The following is a 19,543-nucleotide window of genomic DNA, read 5'->3' as shown; positions in this document are numbered from 1 at the left end:
GAGGATGGGTATTCCTCCTTAATGTAGAGTGCCACGCCCCACCTTTCCTGTCCCTCCTGTACAGCCTATAGCCCAGTGTTGTTGCTGCCAAGGGTGGGGTGGGCCTTCACATCCCACAGGGGAGGGTGAATGGACCCAGTCAGGCTGCAGATGGGGTGGCACATGCTCACCTCTCCTCCCTGCTCCCCTTTCCACCCACAACCACAGCTGGAGTAGAGCTGAGTGGGGTGAAGGCAGATGCAGGCTGCCCCGTGGGATCAGGGCTCTCCACTCTGCTGCCTTTGCCCTGGGGTCCCCATGCTGGCCACATGCTCCATGCCTACCTGGCAGTGGGAGGCATAACTTGTTGCCCCCACTGCTGCTGGCAGCACACACAGGGGGCAGCCCACATCTGTCCCATGCACAATTATGTGGGGAGCACATGCCACCCCATTCCTCCCCTGGGGGGTGCGCACAGTGGTAGGGAGTTACCCCCTTCCCTCCTCCACCCCCCCCACCACGTCCCCTGGACAAGCCGCCCATGGTTCCGTCCCACTCCCCACCCCGGCCCCAGATCCCATGTACCACCCTGGCTGGGCAGCACCCCCAGTCCCTGTCCCACTCCCTCACTCACCATGGCAGCCTTGGTCTGCCCCTTCCCTCCCCATACCCCTTCCCCTCCAGAGATTTACCTGCAAGGAGCTGCTCTCCATGCTGACCTGGCTGTTTACTGGCCATAGGCATGCATGCAGCCACACACATGCACGTAGCACCCCTTGAGTCCCACTCCCAGTAGCTCCAAACAGGACCCCTTGCAGGCTAGAATGCTGCCCACCTGCAAGGGGAAACCCGCCATTTCCTGAGGAAACCCAGGCACCCAAGGGGCCCCTGATTGGCAGGGGCCCCTGGGGCCAGTGCATTAATCCACCTCTGGAGAGGAGAAAACAGGGCACAACAGACAACCAACAGAACAAGATGGTCCACAAGCACATCACAGCCCAGATGGTGGCTCAAGGGCACTACCAGAACTGGCAGTAGATCCACACTAAAGTCAACTGCATGAAGTTGCAGTATATTCAGGGCATGGGCACCAACAAGGTCTTGGGTGCTGAAAGAACTGTGGTCCCCTTCTACAAGGAGTTTTCAAGCATCCTTGAGGAGGACCATCCTTTTGCTCTCCACCACACCATGCACTGAACACACACAGGCCTAATGCAGCATGATAACAATCAAAATGATGATGGAGTTCTGTCTCCACCACCTGCTACCACAAAAGCCATGGCAGAGCACAAGGATGTTGGCTCAGTGGACTTGGTCCCCACCCAGACTCAAACACAGGCTGGACAAGATGGGGACAGCTTGGACAAGACACTTATCAAGCAGGTGGACACGGGCAACCTAGACCAACTAGAAGTATGTTTCAGCAGGAACTCCAGGGAAAGGATTACTGGTGGGGTGCTTGGACCTCTGGAGGTGGCGCATAGCTGGGTGGTGACTCAGGACTCAGGAATTTCTTAGGTGTGGGATTGGCAATCAATACACACTGCTCCCCTACCCCTTTAATTTACCAGAAGACTGTGGGCATTGTGTTCAGCACAATGCAGAGGAGATGAGAATTAGTGGCCAGTGCTTACACTGTGGCAATTGTACATAGGCCAATGACACATTAAGGCTTGAGGAGCCAGTTAAGGCACCTAGTGGCTGGGCCAGTTATTATTAACCCTAGTTAAGGGTTAATCCATACATGCAAAATGATAAGTGGAAACCCAGTCTACCTGCCTCACCCCACAAACCACCCTACTTAGAAATGGCAGCTCACAGCCAGCCCCTTCCCTGTTTCTGGACATCCCACATGTACTGGGGTACTTTGATGGGCTTCAAGGGGCCAACTTCCCCCTGGGCCACACATATTGGTAGATGCTGGTTGAAATCTGCATGCCAGTATCTAGGGTTGGCTTAACAGAGCTCCCCCTGCAACACCAGGGTCCAGCCCTTGGACAGCCTTGGACAGCATTTTGGGGTACTAACTCATAGAAACGCACTATTTAAAGCATTTATTTAGGTGCACCTGAGCACAGTCAGAGGGGTGGCTGAGGGGGCAAATCTCTGAGAGGAGGGACATGTAGAATAAACCATAACCCCAGGTCAACCTGCATCCTCACCCTCCAAAGGCACTGTTGGTATGGCTGGTGGTAGTCCCATATGCTCCTCTGTGGTGGCCAGGTGCAGATGAGTCTGCTGCTGGGGAACACTGTCATCACTGTCACTTCAGCTGTCTCTGTCACCCCACCGATACTAGGTGGAGCCACTTTGGGTGGCAGTGAAAGTTTTCATCTCTTGGGATTCCAGGTCTTCTTCACAGCTTAGGGTTGCAGTGACATGACAGTGGGCTCAGAGCATTCAGGCAGAGCACAAGATGGGGCATCATTCTTCAAGAGAGCTTTGTAGGGTGTGGAGGAGGGCAAGATTATCCTAGTTCAATATGAGAATGATCACTGCTTTCACTGCTAGGATGCTTGGCAGAGCTATGAAGCAGTAATACAGAAGTAGAAAAGTTTCCGAAGTCTCAGCATACATTCCATGGAATCACTACTTTTTCCAGGGAGCCATCACAAATAGTTATGCTCTTCCATGTCTCTAGGATAAGTGCTGGCACAAAAGCTTGCAGAAGTAGCAGGGCCTATCTTGTAGGGTTGCCACCTGCAAGCTCAAAAAGATCTGTGCTGCCAAAACATTCTTGCCAGGGAGATATCAACCAGAGAAGTGATGTGCTGAGACAGGGACAGACAAGATAATGTAGTAGGAAGGTGCCTTCCTAATGGGTGATCCCCACCCACCTGTGGGCAACTCTGGGGGGGGGAAGAGTTTGGGGGAGACGGTAGCTAGCTGAGAGTAGATATCTGAGAGATTGCTTACCATGGTACGGTTCTCCTCTCATCCTGCTTACTCATGGAAGTGAGCAGGGAGAGTAAAACACACTGGCTTTCCCTCATAATATCTTAGAAGCTGGTAGCAATTTCAAGGTCTGCCCTGCTGTCAGTGTAATGTTGTCTGTGCACCTGTCAAGACTGTATGTGTGGGAATTCCAGGATTGACACAAATTATCTGCTAACTATGGAAGTGCACTCAAAGTCACTTCTATTTTGTTCAGTCCTCTGAGTTTGCTCTGGCCTGGGAGAGCTCTGGAAGTTTCAGCACTGATGCTGCTCTAAGGACATGAAAGGGCAGTCCCACTCAGACAGTATCCTGTAACCAAAACACCAGTAGGACCAGCAAGATGCTGGAGGAGTTCATGGAATCCTTCACATGGAGAGGTGATGCCACTGAGAGCTGGCTTGCTGCCCATGAGCACCAGCATGATTGGTCGGAGGAGCTGCTAAGAAGTGTTCGGCAAACTTCCGTGGATTAGGACTACCAGTTCCTGGAACAGATGCAGAGGCTCAGAGATGGTCCAGGAATTGGCCCTCCAGATCCATGCATCCCTCCAGTCTGTTACAGACTCATGTAGTCCTTCCTGGACAGGGTGGCTACTGCTGCTGCAGAGTATGTTTATGTCATGACTATAAGGCTGCAAACACCTATAGTCACCTACCCTCCCACACCCAACCAGAGGCAATGGCACCAGTCTAACACCAGCCTGGGCTACCATGGAGACTGGCTGCCTCCCACATATCCTCCCACACCCTTTCCTGGCCAGCAACTGCCTCAGAATGGCCAGTGGAGCAAGAGGAGGCTGGTTGGGCACACTGTGCATACCACCCCGTACTCCAACCACGCTGGCCAGTCAGAACCGTATACCTGCTGGCATGGCTGGGTGCCAAGCAGGGAGTGGAGGTCTGGGCAGCAGGTCTAGGCTATGGCAGGGGCAGCCTTTCCCTTTTCTGAAACAACAGGAGGTGACAGCACCCCAGCAGCATGGAGGCAGTACCACAGAAAGGTACCTGAACTCCAATGATGAGACAGAAGCATGTACCCTGGCACTATTTGCCCCCATCCAGCTCCTCAGCAGTGTGGAATTGGATCTACCCGTGCAGCTATCAAGCTCTGTGGAGCCATCCAGCAAGGAGACCTGTAGATAAAGGATTTGGGTGGACCTGAAAGTACCCCACTCATCTCTGTTTGCACAGTGTTAATTTAAGCTTATCACAGTTGCTTGTGAGATGGTTTTTGTTTTCAAGTGCTTATTTTAAGTGTATTTGAAGAAATAAAGCTTTCACAGTTACAAAATTTGTTTTTTGTGTGCTTCTGGTCCAGGCCACCACTCAAGTCATTTTCAACCCCAACCCACCCAGCCTCTGTTCCCCACCTCCCAGCCAGCCTTCATGAACTCCCAGCTCAGGACCCAGTTCCTGAGTTTCCCCCTCCCAGCCAGCTCTTGCAAACTTCCAGTGCAGGACCTCAGTTCTCCCATCAGTTTTCCAGCAGGCCCAATCTTTTTTCTCCCTCTCCAGGTGCCCCACCCTGCCCTGCTCCAGTCCTTCACAACAGGGAGCATTAAGGCAAAAAGTTAATGTGAAAGATGTTTACTGAGATGTTTTGGAGAAGTACATTAAAAGGTACAGCATGGTGAATGAAGGACTGACAATCACTTAGAGGTCCCCTGTGCCCCGCTTCCATCTGGCAGAACATTGTCCCAGAAAGGAGTTGGCCAAGGCTTCCCTGATCAGAACAGCCTGGAGGTGGTTCTGTCTGGGAAGTTCAGCCAGGAGCTCTTCTGGGTACCATCCAGAGCACCAGGGGCTCTACTCCATATGTGTTGGTCCAAAGCTGGCCTAATTTCCAGGAAGGCTTCTCCTCTCACCTTGCATATATTGTCAAGGATGCATACAGGGGTCACAAAGCTAGGAATGTTCCTCAGCCTGAGTTCAAGCTGAACCCATAGGGACCTCCAGCACACCTTTAGGTGCCCAAAGACATGCACCACCACCATCTGGCACCTGCTCAGCCAGTATCTGAAAAACTCCTTTTTATGGTTCAGCTGGCTGCTGTATAGCTTTATGAACCAGGGGAGCAGCAGATAGGCTGGGTCCCTGGTGATCAAGGGAGTAACAAGCAGCCAAATTCATGGTGGGAGCTCTAGCAGTGAACTCTAGCTTGACCATTACCAGAAACCAGGGTTCCTGAATATGCAGGTATTGTGTCCCTGGCCCGACCACCCAACATTGATGTTAGTGACTCCTTGCAGTATACCAGAAAAGACCCCCCTTGCAATTTATGTAATCTGAGGTACAAATGAGGGGAGCACAGAATGGATATGTGTTTCCCACTGCTGGTGCCCATGTGGTTCATAGAGCCCATCTGTTTAAACCCAGCAATGACTTCCTGTGGGTCCCCAAGCCAGATGAACTGAGGCCCTGGCTCCTTCAAGTCTGACATCATATATTCCACACACGACTGTTGTTGCTGTTGTGCAACCCCATGCTAGCTGGTTGGTGGTGGAACAGAGGCTGTCAGTGTTTTGCCAACTTCCAAATCACCAAGGCTATTCATCTTTTGACAGACATAGGGTGCTGGTGCTCAATGTCTTGTCACAGTGGCAGGGAGCCAGCTTGGTGTAAAGGTCCACACGTGCCATGGAACATACTAAAGTTCTGCCACTGCTGCTCATCATCTCAGTTATCAAGCACAAGTTGCTCCCACCAGTCCAAGCCCACCAGCAGTGTCCAGCAGCAACAAGGTGGCATTTGATACTAGACCTGCAGCACCCTGGCTTGTACAGCGTCATGTTGTCCTTCCTGCAAGTGGGCCAGCATGATGCCAATGGCAGCATCGTGGTCTTCAAAGTAGCACCTCACCAGGACCAAGAGCTTGTGCCACAAGATCATCAAGTGTCTGTGGATTAGAGAAGCTGAGGCAAGGATTCACTCAGTTCCACCACTCATCATCTCCATAAGGTCTCTGGAGATTCCTGGGATTGTCCTTGGGACAGTTGGTCAAGGTGGGATTGGCACTGGTGCCCTCAGCAAGATGGGCAGTCATTCAGTGCTTTGCTCTATGTTAATCTGTTTTTGGCTGCCATCATAAAATTGAGGAAAAGTCATTCTAGCATGGTATGCTGCGATGCCTGCTTGCTAGGCCTCTGGTGACAAAGTACAAGCTGTGCATGTTAGGGTTTGTAGTAAACATTACCGTGAGCCTGCTCAGGACATGTTCTAACATTAATCGCATGATGTTCCAAGATTTATCACATACTAAGTGTCCTGTGTGACAAGACCCATATTACTCCTGGGGAATTCTGTGACTAAATAGTCATCTATCTTTCACTTCTTGAGCCTGAGTATGAGGCATGGTCACACAACAGAAACAGTACTCTTAGGGACATGTAAGTGTCTATCATGCCAGTGTCTTCCAGCCTATATTTGGTTACGTGAGGGTAAGCTTCTCCTTCTTGTGCTTAGTTTATTGAAATGGATGCTGCAAAATTTCTGATGGCTATTGGAAGAAATTGAAATGTTCTTACGGGTAGTCTGTTTTTGTAATGGTGTCATAAAAGACACTGTTTTTGTTTTCTTTAAAAGAACTCCTTTATGGGAGAAGAGAAGATCCCAAGACATATATGTCATAAAGCCAAGGCATTCATATCCGCTGCTGTCTGGGCCCTGGGTCATTGTTTCCAGCTATTCCTAGCTAGTCAGAAAGGGCCCCCAATAAAGGAAGTAGGGAAAACCAAGGAGCAATTTTGTGGGAAAGGGGAGGCTTTGTTGTGGCTAAGAGGTGGCCACACAAAAAATAATGTTTTTCTATTTCTCTATTTGAAATGGTATTTGTTAAGCATATATTCTGTATAATGAATAGCAGCTCTGCATTGTATACAAAGGGAAAAACATTTCCAGAAAAAAATCCTAGAATATAATGTTGGAACAAAGACAAAAAGCCTTTACTCTTATTACTACTATTGCAAACAGCTTCACATTTAAAACCATACATTCTATTCCATACAGTGACAGTCTATGTAGATAGTATATTTAAATTTAACTTCTCTTCCAGTTTGCTTGCTTTTGCTTGAGGGCCTCAAATTTCACTCCTGCACAACAGTAAAACTAAGAGTAGAATTTTTTCCACTTTCTCTACTCGCCAGTTCACCCAGAAGTTCCTATTGACTTCAAAGTGTTCGAGTTTTGAAAGTGAGGAAAGAATATTGTCAATAATTTTAAAAGCTTACCTGTAGTTCTATTTAGCCCTTTCTTATTATTTCAATAAGGAAATTTATCTAAGGGTAAATCTGTACATTTCCAGCTGATGATACATTCCACCTGACTACAATATTAGGGGGGGAATTGCACAAAACTTTCTAAAAATTATTCAGAATCAGTTTTCAGCATTTCCATGGGCTGCATGAGTGTCTCATGCAGACAGGTGCATCCGCATTTATATGTATTCAACTGTTCACAGCAAAATTAAAATAGTCTTTGTAAACGCTGTAAATATTTAAACTTTGAACTCAACTTAATGCTATTCAGGAGATTGACTGGACCAAAAGGAGGTGGTACATCTTCCCTGAATCCAATTGAGGTGTCCTTGCATTTTTTGGTAAAGGCATTCAGGGCCAGCAGAGAACTGGGACCACTGTTGACGGACTTCAGCAATTAAGGAAGGATTTTTCAGATGCACTGTTTCTCTCTCCGGCCAACTATCATTCAGAATCTTCCAAGTTGAGTTAAGGGTGCTGATAATGTTATGATGTGACACGTCTCAGAGTATCTATAGACTTCATTAATACTTACCCTTCTGAGAACTGACCTGGGTATAGTGAAAAAGACTGCACAGGTAGTTAGTCCCTTCTCAGTAATGAATAAAGATCAGATGACCATCCTTATTTTGTTAGAGCTGTGTGCTGCTCTTGGTAGCACTGATCACAAGACATTGTTGGCTTGCTTTAATGAAAGTAGACAGGGCCACTCCTCTGTGGCGTCATTCTTATCTAGGAGAGATCTTTGAGCAATTGCTCTTCAGCCCTGAGGGCTTATTTTTGTGTGGTCCCAGAGGGTCCCAATTTGTGCCGCCTCCTGCTCAATGGTATAGGATGTTTTAGAATGCTGATGATACCCAGATGTATTTCTCTTCTCTATACAACGTAGCCAATGCTGCCACGTGCCTAACAGTATGTGGTAGATATTTGGGATGTGAGTGAGGGTTGGATGATGATATGTGATCATTGTCCAGGAATCCAGCCCGGAGAATGATTCTTCATTTGCATCCATGACATTGTCATCTTAATAGTAATTAGATTAATGTATAGTGGTTAATGCGATACACCTAATACCTCCAGCCATACATTAAATCAACCCAGAAACTGAAGCTTGTTCTGCTGAGTAAGTGGCATATCTCACAAGAAGTGTAGCACTCATGCTCCAGGTTATGTACTGACTGACTGTTTATTTCTGTATACAGTATTGGATTCTATGTTATTCCTTACCCCATAGAACAGCACAGAGGACTAGAATATCAGTGTCAAGCATAAATCATACTTACATGAGTGTAACTAATTATATGATGCCAGTTGTATTTGTAGATAAAATGTTGTTGATTTCCTATGGGGAATTTTTTAGCTGAGCTTTCATCTAAGTCAGAATTTCATAGTTTCATAGTTTCATAGTTTCTAGGGTCGGAAGGGACCTGAGCAGATCATCTAGTCCAAGTAGTCTAGAATTTTCCTACTTGGCCAATGAATTTTGATAATTGTCTCAATTTTTATAATTGTTGCCATCTATTTTTCCCTGGTCTGTGAATAGAATGTATCGGCATGGTGGGAACTGGCATTATAACTGAAAATTTTCATGTCTGATTAATAATGTTATATTTTTTATGAAGCTGAGTGCCCAGGAGGGTGCAGAAATGGAGGTTTTTGCAATGAAAGGCATGTGTGTGAATGTCCAGATGGATTTTATGGACCTCACTGTGAGAAAGGTAACTAAAAAGTTCCCTCAATATTTTTTCCTCAATAGTTCTGATACAAGAGCAGTTACTACATGGTACTCTCCGCAGTCAGAATGTCCTCTTTCACATGTAGCTAGATATCTGAATATATTAAATCCAAACATATATGTGAACTACCATTAGGAGCTGAGGACTAATCAAAACATCAATTGCTTAATGAAAATGCCGACTTGTAAACAAAAAAGAAATCCTTCAGTGAGCAGCTATTTTTCAATGAAAAAAAATCACCAACAGTTAAGAGTCCCCTAATCACAAAAAACTATCTGGCAAGAGATTAAATGAAATCCTTCTACTAATGAAGACTAGCTGGAAAACACAGTACAGCATTCTGGTTGTTTTGCATTTGTTGTTTGAAGATAATATCTAAAGTAGATGCTGAAGCTGTGTCTCAAGCAGCCAGACAATAGAAGGGAAAATGCTTAGGGAAGATACTCCCTTTTTATTCCATTAGTGGAGAGGGGCCATTTTGGGTAGTAGAAGGTATTGAATGATGAGTGAAGTGCTGCATACACTTGTTGCTTTTCTTCATGCTTCCCACTGCCTTCCCTGTGAGTGCTCCAGAGAGCTCCAGGAAAAGGTAGAGCCTCTAGCAACAAGACACCCCCACAGCCTCATCTCACTTAGTTCTGCAGGTATCCCTGGAAAGTTAATTATGGCCAATAATGAATTGAACCCCTGCTCCCTGACATCTCCCCAAAAGCTGGATTATGTTGTAACCACAGTGGGATGGCCTAGACCAGGGGTTGGCAACCCCTGACATGTGCTGAGCATGGCATGCAAGATCATTTTCCTTGGCACACGTTGGGGCCGGGGAGGCAGCAGTTGTTTGCAGCCCCCCAGCTGCAGCCGGCCCCAGCTCTGGGTAGCTGCTGCCAGCCAGGAGCCTGGGCTCATCCCAGCAGGTAGCTGGGATGCTGCAAGCCCTGCTGGGAGGAGCCGGGGCTCCATGGCTATCAGCAGCTACCCAGAGCTGGGGCCGGCTGCAGCCGGGAGGCTACAGACTGCTGCTGCCTTCCCGGCCCTGGCCCCAGTGGGTGCAGTGCCGGTACCTGCTGCCTTCCTGGAGCCTGGGGCTGGGCTGGAAGAGCAGCAGCTGTTTGTAGCCTTCTGGCTGCAGGCGGCCCCAGCTCTGCATGGCTGCTGATAGCCACAGACCTCGGGCTGCTCCCATGGAAGCCCTGCTGCAAGCAGCTCAGGCTGTCAGCAGCTGTCCAGGACCTGGGCCAGCTGCAAACATCTGCTGCCTCTCCACCCCAGCCCCAGCCACCTCCCAGCCCCAGACCTGGCCCCGGGGAGGCAGCACATATCGGCAGTGCTCCCCGCTGTGCTGCCTTCCCCGCCACTTCTGCAAAGCAGTGTTGGTATCTGGCACTGCAGGGCACAGCAAGGGGCGCAGAAAGCTGCCTGCTCCCAGCTCCCCGCTGCCTTGCCACACTTCCCCTGCAGGCAGGGGCAGCAGTGAGGGGCACAACCCCGCGCTGCTGCCCATGCTTCTCCCGTGCACACAGGGGAAGTGGGGCAGGGCAGTGGGGAGCTGGGAGCAGGCAGCTTTCTGTGCCCCGCACTGTGCCCTGCTGTGCCAGGTCCCAGCGCTGCTTTGAGGAAGCAGCGAGGGCAGCACAGCGGGGAGCATTGCTGGTATGTGCGGCCTCCCTGGAGCCTGGGACCGGGGCCGAGAGGCAGCAGATGTTTGCAGCTGGCCGAGGTTCTGGGTAGCTGCTGAAAGCTACGGAGCCTGGGCTCAGGGGCAGAGGTTTTGGGTGGGGTGGAAGGGGCAGCAGGGATGGGGGGCAGGGGCAAAAGCAGAGCATCGTGCCATATACCTCCTACCCTCATTTGTTTTTCTGGCATGCTGACATTCCAGCACCTTCCAAGGTAGGCATTGTGGGGGGTTTCGGCAATCTGGCCAAAAAACTGTGCCTACCCCTGGCCTAGACTTTGAGACATGGACCTAATCCATAGACACAAGTGACTGAGCATTTGGCCGGTTCTTCACCAAAACAACTGAAGAATTTACAGGAGTCCAGAGAGTCAGTTTGTAGCCTCCAGTTTGGGAGTAATTTGAATAAGGAGCAATTTTTGGTCTAAATATTTACAATTTAAGATTAAAACATCAGTCATTTTTCAAATTTCTTGCATTCTTCAAATGTCAGCCCTCCTAATATACTAATAGGCATAGTTTACTAGAACACATTTGGTATTATATTGTAGCACACTTGTTATGGTCACCAGAAGGTTGTTTTGTTGTGAATGTTCAATTATAATATACAATCCTATAGTCATTTTTGGTAAGTTTCCCAGCAATTTGTTCTCATTCACTCTCTCCAAATTAGCTCTATGTGCACCCCGCTGCATGAATGGTGGACTATGTGTTACACCTGGTTTGTGCATCTGCCCACCTGGATTCTATGGCATCAACTGTGATAAAGGTAACTGTAGAGTTGAAAGCTGTAAATCACCTATTTAAAACTACCTATTGCTACCTTTCTGTGCTGTGCTCAACTGTCCCTCATGTAATTTTCTTCTCAGTGGTGGGTAGAGGGTGTTGGAGTGTTAGGCGAATAATCAGCTTAAAGTCATAATCTTAAAGATTGTTTAATACCGTCTGTAAACAAACTTGAGAGAGTTACCTGAGCCTGAAAGCTTCAATAGGACAGCAAGGGAGAGATAATAGGACACAGGCATAATACTTATAGAAAAATCATTCATATTCCTAGGAAAGTTGGTTACAAAAAGGTAAGAGAAAGCAAATGCAATAGCACTGTGTTTAACTATTTGTACCTATGCTATACACTTGGAAGCAGTTATATTGTAATCTTGACAAAATGTCACAGATTGCAGAAAGCATGACTGTGTCTCCCTACATATCATTTATGGCAGTGATTCTCACTTAGGGTGCCACAGCACACTGTGGTGCTGTGAGCTCCTTTTGAAGGTGCTGTGCAATATTAACACTGTTAGGTATGCAAACACCTACACATTATTTGCAAGATAATATGTATTCCTATTTGAAATCTCTCAGTTTATCAAAAGTATTCTGACCTGTTGTGGTCTTTCTAAGTGCTTTGTAACAGAAATATTTCTTTATAATTTTTTCATAGTCAAGAAATGAGTGAAAGCTGAGAGCTCTCATTTTGAATGCCTTGAGTATAAAGGAGCTGAGAACCGCTAATTTATGGTGTCTAACTCTTGTTGTTATATAGAAGGTCACAATTGCTTTATGTTTCCACAAATTATAGGACAAGAAGTAAAAGGCTTAAATTGCAATAAGGGAAATGTAGAAAGTTGTTCCTACTATCTAATGTAGATATGAAGATTGTTAAGCACTGAAGCACATTGTCTGGAAGTTGTGGAATCTCTATCACTGGAAGTTTTAAAGAACAGTCCTGCTTTTTTTTTTTGAGTTTGTGGTTTTATATGTAAACCACAAAGAAATACTCCAGATATTCTGACTGGCATCAAACTGTTAGATTCATGTGAATCCCAGATGCTCAAGCACAAGCTTTATCTAATTTGGAGTATGAAATGAAATGGGCTGGAGAGTAACTCTGTGTGTGCATGTGCATGCATGTGTCTATCAGCCATTACAGGTCTGTTAGTGCATTTTACTATTCCCTTATAACCTACATGGAAATATATTAATACAGCTATTTAAACATTACTTTACATAATTTTTGACCAGGCAATGCAAAGGGTCAAAATAATTTACATCCAAAATTAATTTTAATTTTATTTTGCTTTATTTCCTTTAGCTAACTGCACAACAACCTGTTTCAATGGAGGGACCTGTTTCTATCTAGGAAAATGCATTTGTCCTTCTGGATTTGAGGGAGACCATTGTGAAATTAGTGAGTCTCCACATTACATTGTTTCACGTGACTTAAAGGGTGTTCTATTTACAGTGTCTGAAAGATCAAGTGACACACGTCTGTGCTAGTTTACAGCTGAGGTTATCAAGTAGCAGACTGGGGCCCTCAGAGGTCAATTCAGAATTGTGAGCACGTTCTTCCCCATTTTTTCTAACTGATGAGTTTTTAATCATTGTTTGGTCATTAAGGTACATTCTTGATTTTTTTCATTTTCTTCTTCTTCTAAGTACTATATGGGCACAGCAGTAGCCTGAGCACTCATGCACCACTGTCTGGTCATGCCAGTGTGGCAAATCTACATGGAGTGGATATTTTCAAAATACATAGCAATTCATACCTACACATGTGAGACTGGAACTAAGGCCATAAATTCTGAAAGGGATATATGGAGATAGCCATTGCTATTGGAGGAGTTCAAGCAAAAAGGGCAGAGGACTGTTTAGGCTAAGAGCTTCAGCTTGCAGTATTAAGTTGCATTTATGTGGCAAGTTGAACATTCTTGCGCTCAACATCAAAAGGCTTACTATTTTCAGCAGCTTAGCATCAAAGCCATTCAGAATATTTTAGTCCGCAGTCAATCGAACTGTTCTACATAAAGCTGGGGATGGAGGTGTGGCCAGTGCTGCACAAAACTGGGAGGTCAGCTGTCAGGCATTTGATCTCACTAAAAAGGACTCTCTCACAACTCTGTTGAATTAATTTAGTCGTCCCCATTCCTAGAAAGAGTGCCAGTGTTTTGGTTTGGAAAATATACACACACATTATACTTTTTGCCCTGTATGTCCACTAACAAATTTCAGTACTGAATATCCCTCTTACTCATGTAAGCAAGCTCAGCATTTTCAATGGGACTCTCCACATGAGCAAGGTGAGGGGTTTGGTTTTGTATATGTACGATTTTTTTCTTAGCTTGCCTCACATCCATATAGTCATGCAATCCATGAAATAAATGCACCTCTCGGTACATGAAATTTAACCCCCCAAATCCCAGACAACACAGGCAAATAAAGTGCAACAAACAGTTCAACAAACACGTATCAGAAGATAAGTAAATAACTAGGCAAATAACAAAAAGGATCAAAACGTGGCACAATATGTCAATTCTTGACCATATTGATAGGCAGGCACAGTCTGGAAAACATTTTCTACTGTTTTATGCTTTATGGATTGCTAGTTCTGAAACAGCTGCAAAATCAGCAACAGCAGCAAGGTTGTGTTGTTGTTATGTAAATAAATATGTGTTCTTCCAGCACAGTGATGGTACAAGTATCTGTTCCTTACAAGCTAATTATTTGAAAAAAAAAAATCAGACTTAGTCTAAGGTTTAACTCCATGGATTTTCACGGTATTTGCACCTGTTGCCATCAAGTCTGAATCCAACACTGATAATCTAATTTCTTCCCTCATTCCAGACAAATCACATAAGAAGTCCCATAATGTCAAATGAAAATGGTCAGTTTAACTCAGAGCTTGAGGAATGTGTACCTTTGTCAGCAGCTTTTTAAAAAAAATTATAAAATCATATAGTAGAAAACATAAAAGGCTATTTCAGTTAATCAGCCACCAACAGGGTATAAGAATCTTTGCATTTCTAAAACCTCCAACTATTGAAAACCAAACCTCTGATCTGATATTCTAAAATGATTCATCCTTGTAAAAACACAGTATTCAGTTACCTAGTAATGGGTACACTCACAGTTCAATCGGTCTAACATGCAACTGTCTTAAACAGGACACCCCTGAGTCATGCCTCCTTTTTTGTTTTAAAATTGTATCTTGCCACATGTTCATTCCTCAAAGGCTGGAACCATATTCACATTTTTTCCTTAACCTTTTGTTGTTCTACCAGTAATGCATCTTTGCCAGGGGTAGCAGCAGCTCTAATACACCCTGACCTCTGGGCGAGTACAGACATTACATTTTTACTGGTGTAAGTGATCAGAAACTGGTCTATACCCAGAACAGAAGTTCAGTGCATACAGACTGGTTTAAAAACAGCAGAACCTAGTTTAAGATTTGCCCTCCCCTCAACTGGCCAAAGGGTGGTGCTCCATTCACTACTGATCTAAACTATGCTGCTTACAGAAGACCACATAACTTAGATTGAGATTTGCTTCAGGCTTTTTGAATGTCTGTACCTAGCCCTGGATTTTAACCAGTGTGTCAGCTAACTCGATTCAGGGCTTATGTAGTCTTCTCCCTCAAAAGCTTTGGCATACGTGCAGGTTTATTTACATGAGTAAACATGAAGGCTGGGTACAGACATTCAAAAAGCTTGAGGCAGTATCTAAGTTACACAATTTTCTGTAAGCATCTTAGTTTAGATTAGTAGTGAAAAGAACACACATTTGCCCTTTGGTGGGGCAAGGGGGTGAGGGGGAGGGGAGGAAATCTTAGACCAGGTTACATGGTTCTTACATTTTTAAACCAGCCAAACTTCTGTTCTCTAACAGGTATAGACCAGTTTCCAATCACTTATACCAGTAAAAGTGTAATGTCTGTACCTGGCTGAAGTGGCTTAAAATAAAATCCAAGCAGTAAATCAATTCCAAGAAAAGAGGACCAAAATATATTAGGACTTAAGCTGGCAATACATGGAGTTCAATGGGAAGGAGTAAAATTAGGCACAACCACTCTGTAGGGCTGGGCTCATGATTGCTTAAATACTGCCCGTCTGCCTGAACCGTACCAGCAGGAGCAGTGGGAGACTGAGGAAAAAATGCTAGTCAAGGCTTATAAACATCAGAAGAAAAAAACCCCTCATTCTGTTTTCTTAGATCCAGAGCCAGCTACATTCAGTCATGGAGGTCTTGGAATAAGCAGGGGGAGAAAAGCTTTGCAATAGGCAGAAAGCCATCTTTAGAGAATTGCAAAGATATTTTTTTTTATATATTGTTTAAAGATTTTGAGTGCTCCTCTAACAGCCGAGTCACTAAGACTCCTGGGAAATTTACTAACCTTAATTCACAATACTAACAAGCAGTTGCTAAGCCTTCCAGGTTTCTTCTTACTGTAGTTATATTTTGCCTCTAATTAGCATTTCAGTTTGAGCCTGGAGTATAGTATTTTTTTTATTATTTCCTCTCCATCTTTCACCAATTGTTCTGTCACTTTTTCCATTTCCCGCTCTTAGATTCTGTTCCACCAACAGATCTGTGGATAGCATTTAGCCTTTGCTCCATTCCATAAAAATATTTTAGCCCACAGTTAATCGAATAGGGCTGGGGCCAAATGCATCCTTGGTGTAACCTTAGTACAGTCTAAAAAATCACAACATTTTTCTTACATTCTCCACATTTCAAACTGAGAATGAGGATAGATGGCCTCCAGGTTTCCTGAGCAATTTACCCTTCAGCCAGTATTTGCTTTAAGTGCAAATGTTTGTAAATCAGAATGACTAAAAGTGTTCACTTTCCCTGCACTTCTACAGAGAAACTTTACTGATGTGGCAGCTTTCCTCAGCAGGACTGTTTATAGACTAGTAATGAAGTTTGGTTCTGGGCTGCTACAATCTATATATTAGAGAAAAATATTCCATTTGTATTTGACAACATATGCATGCATCTCAGTAGTTTGGGGTTTTGACAGCTGGGGAGGGGGTTTTAGCATCTAGAGGGTCACTTTGTAATGATGAAATTAGCCCTTTAACCAGGTATTATTGCTACAGTAAATCAGCAGAGAAATAGTTAACAGGGTTGATATTTTATGTGCAAGTGTAGCACACAGAGTAATTCCCAAAAAATGAAATGAGGCAGTTCACCATTCTCTGTTCCTGTTTCAGGCTGTCTGCAAACTCTGCCAAATATTAATACTAGCATGGACAGGAAACTATTTTATCACCCCAAACAAGCTTTTGAAAAATCCCATTTTACCCCAGGACCTTTCAAACTTTCATTGATAAAATGTGAGAGTAAAAAACCAAAAAACTTCTGGGGTGCAGCACTCACTTGGGATATAGAAGACCCGAGTCAAATCTCCGACATGGAGCATGCACATGAATCTGACTGTCCCCCAAAGTGGGTATGTGCCCCAGCTACTGGGTATTCATCCAGGCTATTTGCATATTCCCACAAGAAGCTTTGCTTTACACAATTTACTGTTTTCCAAAAAGAAAAACAAAACAAAACTGTTTCATTGAAAAATTCTCAACCAGCTCTTAATTTAACATTGGTTATATTCTGGTCTCCTTTCCAAGATTTTCTTCACTAGTGTGAGACCGAGAAACTTTTTAAAAGTGAAAATTGAGTTTGTGGAGCAGTGTGGAATGGGTCTTGTAGCAAATTCTACAAAACCATGGTATCCCTGGGCTCAGGTTGTAGCATGACAGTTCAGACAGCCTGTTTATGTCCCACACTGAACATTTGTTCAGTTTTTGAGGAGCTCTGTTGTTTAAAATCTCCCCCATGTCCTTCTTTGTCTTCCAAGTATACCTGGGTGAGAGGGCTGGGTGCTGCTCAGCTGCCTGCAGTCCATATCAATTCTCCCTATTATTAACTACAGAAAGCTGGTCTCTCTCCTAGGTGGGTATGGGGACGGGGACAGTTCTGAGAGATGGCAGACTGTATTTCCACAATCACAGTGGTATAAGTGCACCCAAAACCTGTATAGAAACACAGCCCTTGGCCATGCTCATTTCTGGCCTCAGTTTCATGCTACCTACATGCTCACATGAATCTTTGAAAAAGCAGAGCTTATCTGTGCCTAGAAGAGTTCACCTCCACCAAATCCATACTGTGCAGAAAGGATTCTTGATCAACATGGTCCACCAAGTTTTTCACAAACAATGTTTAAAACAGTGACCTTCCTCTCTCCCTCTGTAATTATTTTTGAATAAAAATGGAATATTAACTTAACTGTTTTCACACTTCCTGTTCTAGGCAAATGTCATCAGCCATGTCGAAATGCAGGCAAATGTACTGGTAAAAATAAATGCAAGTGCTCCAAAGGTTACCAAGGAGATCTTTGTTCCAAGCGTAAGTTCCAAATCCACTCCATCAATACTTATAAGTTCAATAAGATAGCAACACAGTATATAGTTTAGTAATATCAGCATGTTGTACGCTGCCAGGTTTGTTCACGTTAATTTACTTCCTGGACATGCTTCATACAGTACAGATAAAGGAGCAATGCAACAAAAACTTATTTTTAAAACCTTTCAATATTATGAGCTTCTTTAAAGCAATAACACATCAGTATAATATCATCAGGCATGTGTTACAAGATAATAAAACTTCAAGACCTTGTAATATTACAATCTTACTGGAAATCTGCCTTTTATGAACACAACTATAGTCTACCTAATCTCTTCTTGCTTATTCTGATGTAAATCCATTGATTTCAAGTGTTTCGCTCCTGATTTGCACTAGAATGAGAGAGAGCTGAATCAGGTCTTTTAGTTCGGTATTGGTACAAATAATTTTCAGAACTCGGTACACAGTCAATTTACAATTACAGATTCACAGCTAAAGCTCTGGCCTATACCAAAACTAGCATATTCCAAAGACTAACTGGAAAAGAACTGGGTAACTGTCTCTGAATGGAATATCAAGAAAGTGATAAATTTATGCTCCCCCTTGTTTGCAGCAGTCTGTGAACCTGGCTGTGGATTGTATGGAACCTGTGTTGAACCTAATAAATGCCAGTGCAAAGAAGGCTGGCATGGAAGGCACTGCAACAAGAGTAAGTGAGAATACATACTGGGCTCTCTCACAGGTTTTCAGCTGTGGGCAAATGACTAGTTCAAAGCCATAGGATAATCACTAATGAAAATAGTCCCTTCAGCTAATATTCCTTTCATTAAAAAAAAAAAAGGCACAAGAATAATTCATTATCCCAGACATTTTCAGTATGTGCTATATTAAGCTGCATAATAATAACAACAATGAATAAAACAGAAATCTACTCCATTTACATCAAACTATTAGGAATTCTAAAAACGGATACTAGCACAATTTCTGAATGACCTGGCTTTTATTCTGCCCATAAGGTAGAACTGCTTCAGAGCCTTCCAAGGTTCCCATTGACTTCAGTGGACTTTGGATCAGGAAATTAGAATACTGGAGATACATTTACAAAAAACAACCTATATGGGTTTCTAGAGATGATTGACAGTTTGGAAAAAAAAAGGAAATTTTGAAATGGCAGAAATATTTTGAAGAGCATTTATGTAAATTTCCACCCTGCCCAAGGGTCAACAGCTGTAAAGTATGTCAAATATTTTAAAAATATTTGGTGAGTGAAATAATTTATTTTTTGACCATTTCTACAGGATTCAAAAATACGTTGTCTTAAAACAACATTAAATTTCTTTAAATGAATATTTTAATTGTATCCTGCTTTCTGAGCCATGTGATGCCTAATGTTGATTTTTAAAAGGGTTTAGGTATTGACTGGGGAGTCTGTTCAATTGTGGGCCATTTGTATGTTGTTGCAAGTCACCCTGAGCCTTTCTGGATAGGGCAGGATATAAATCTAAATAATAAATAAATAAATAAATAACAGCAGGTTAGACAGACACTTGACTGCAGTCAGATCCTGCCTTGAGCACAGGGATGGAGTAAATGAACATATGAGGTCCCTTCCAGCCCCACTTTCTTATGAGCCTATGTGTAGACACATGCTGATTTGATGGAGTTAAACTAGTGGTGAATTTTTACTTGGATTCTCCAAAATTTGTCATCAATAATGAACAATTATAAAAACAAGATTTTATATATATGGCATGCAGCCATATATATATATATATATATATATATATA

General features: G+C 44.0%; 1 protein-coding gene across 3 annotated transcripts in view; it reads left to right on the top strand.

Moving 5' to 3' along the window:
• The window catches only part of WIF1 (WNT inhibitory factor 1), a 97,358-nt gene that overhangs the window by 73,620 nt on the left and 4,195 nt on the right, over positions 1-19,543 (top strand). The window contains exons 5-9 of one of the 3 annotated variants that reach the window (XM_019514669.1): positions 8,791-8,886; positions 11,250-11,345; positions 12,669-12,764; positions 17,663-17,758; positions 18,369-18,464. In XM_019514669.1, coding sequence (XP_019370214.1) covers positions 8,791-8,886; positions 11,250-11,345; positions 12,669-12,764; positions 17,663-17,758; positions 18,369-18,464 — 480 coding nt within the window. The remainder of the gene's footprint in view (positions 1-8,790; positions 8,887-11,249; positions 11,346-12,668; positions 12,765-17,662; positions 17,759-18,368; positions 18,465-19,543) is intronic. The other 2 variants (XM_019514670.1, XM_019514671.1) reach the window with 2 other exon arrangements.

This window comes from Gavialis gangeticus, unplaced genomic scaffold (genome assembly GCF_001723915.1).
Source record: "Gavialis gangeticus isolate Ggan-Ray unplaced genomic scaffold, GavGan_comp1, whole genome shotgun sequence".
Taxonomy (NCBI): domain Eukaryota; kingdom Metazoa; phylum Chordata; order Crocodylia; family Gavialidae; genus Gavialis; species Gavialis gangeticus.
Note: the sequence above shows the minus strand (reverse complement) of the source record. Positions and strands in the feature narration are given on the sequence as shown.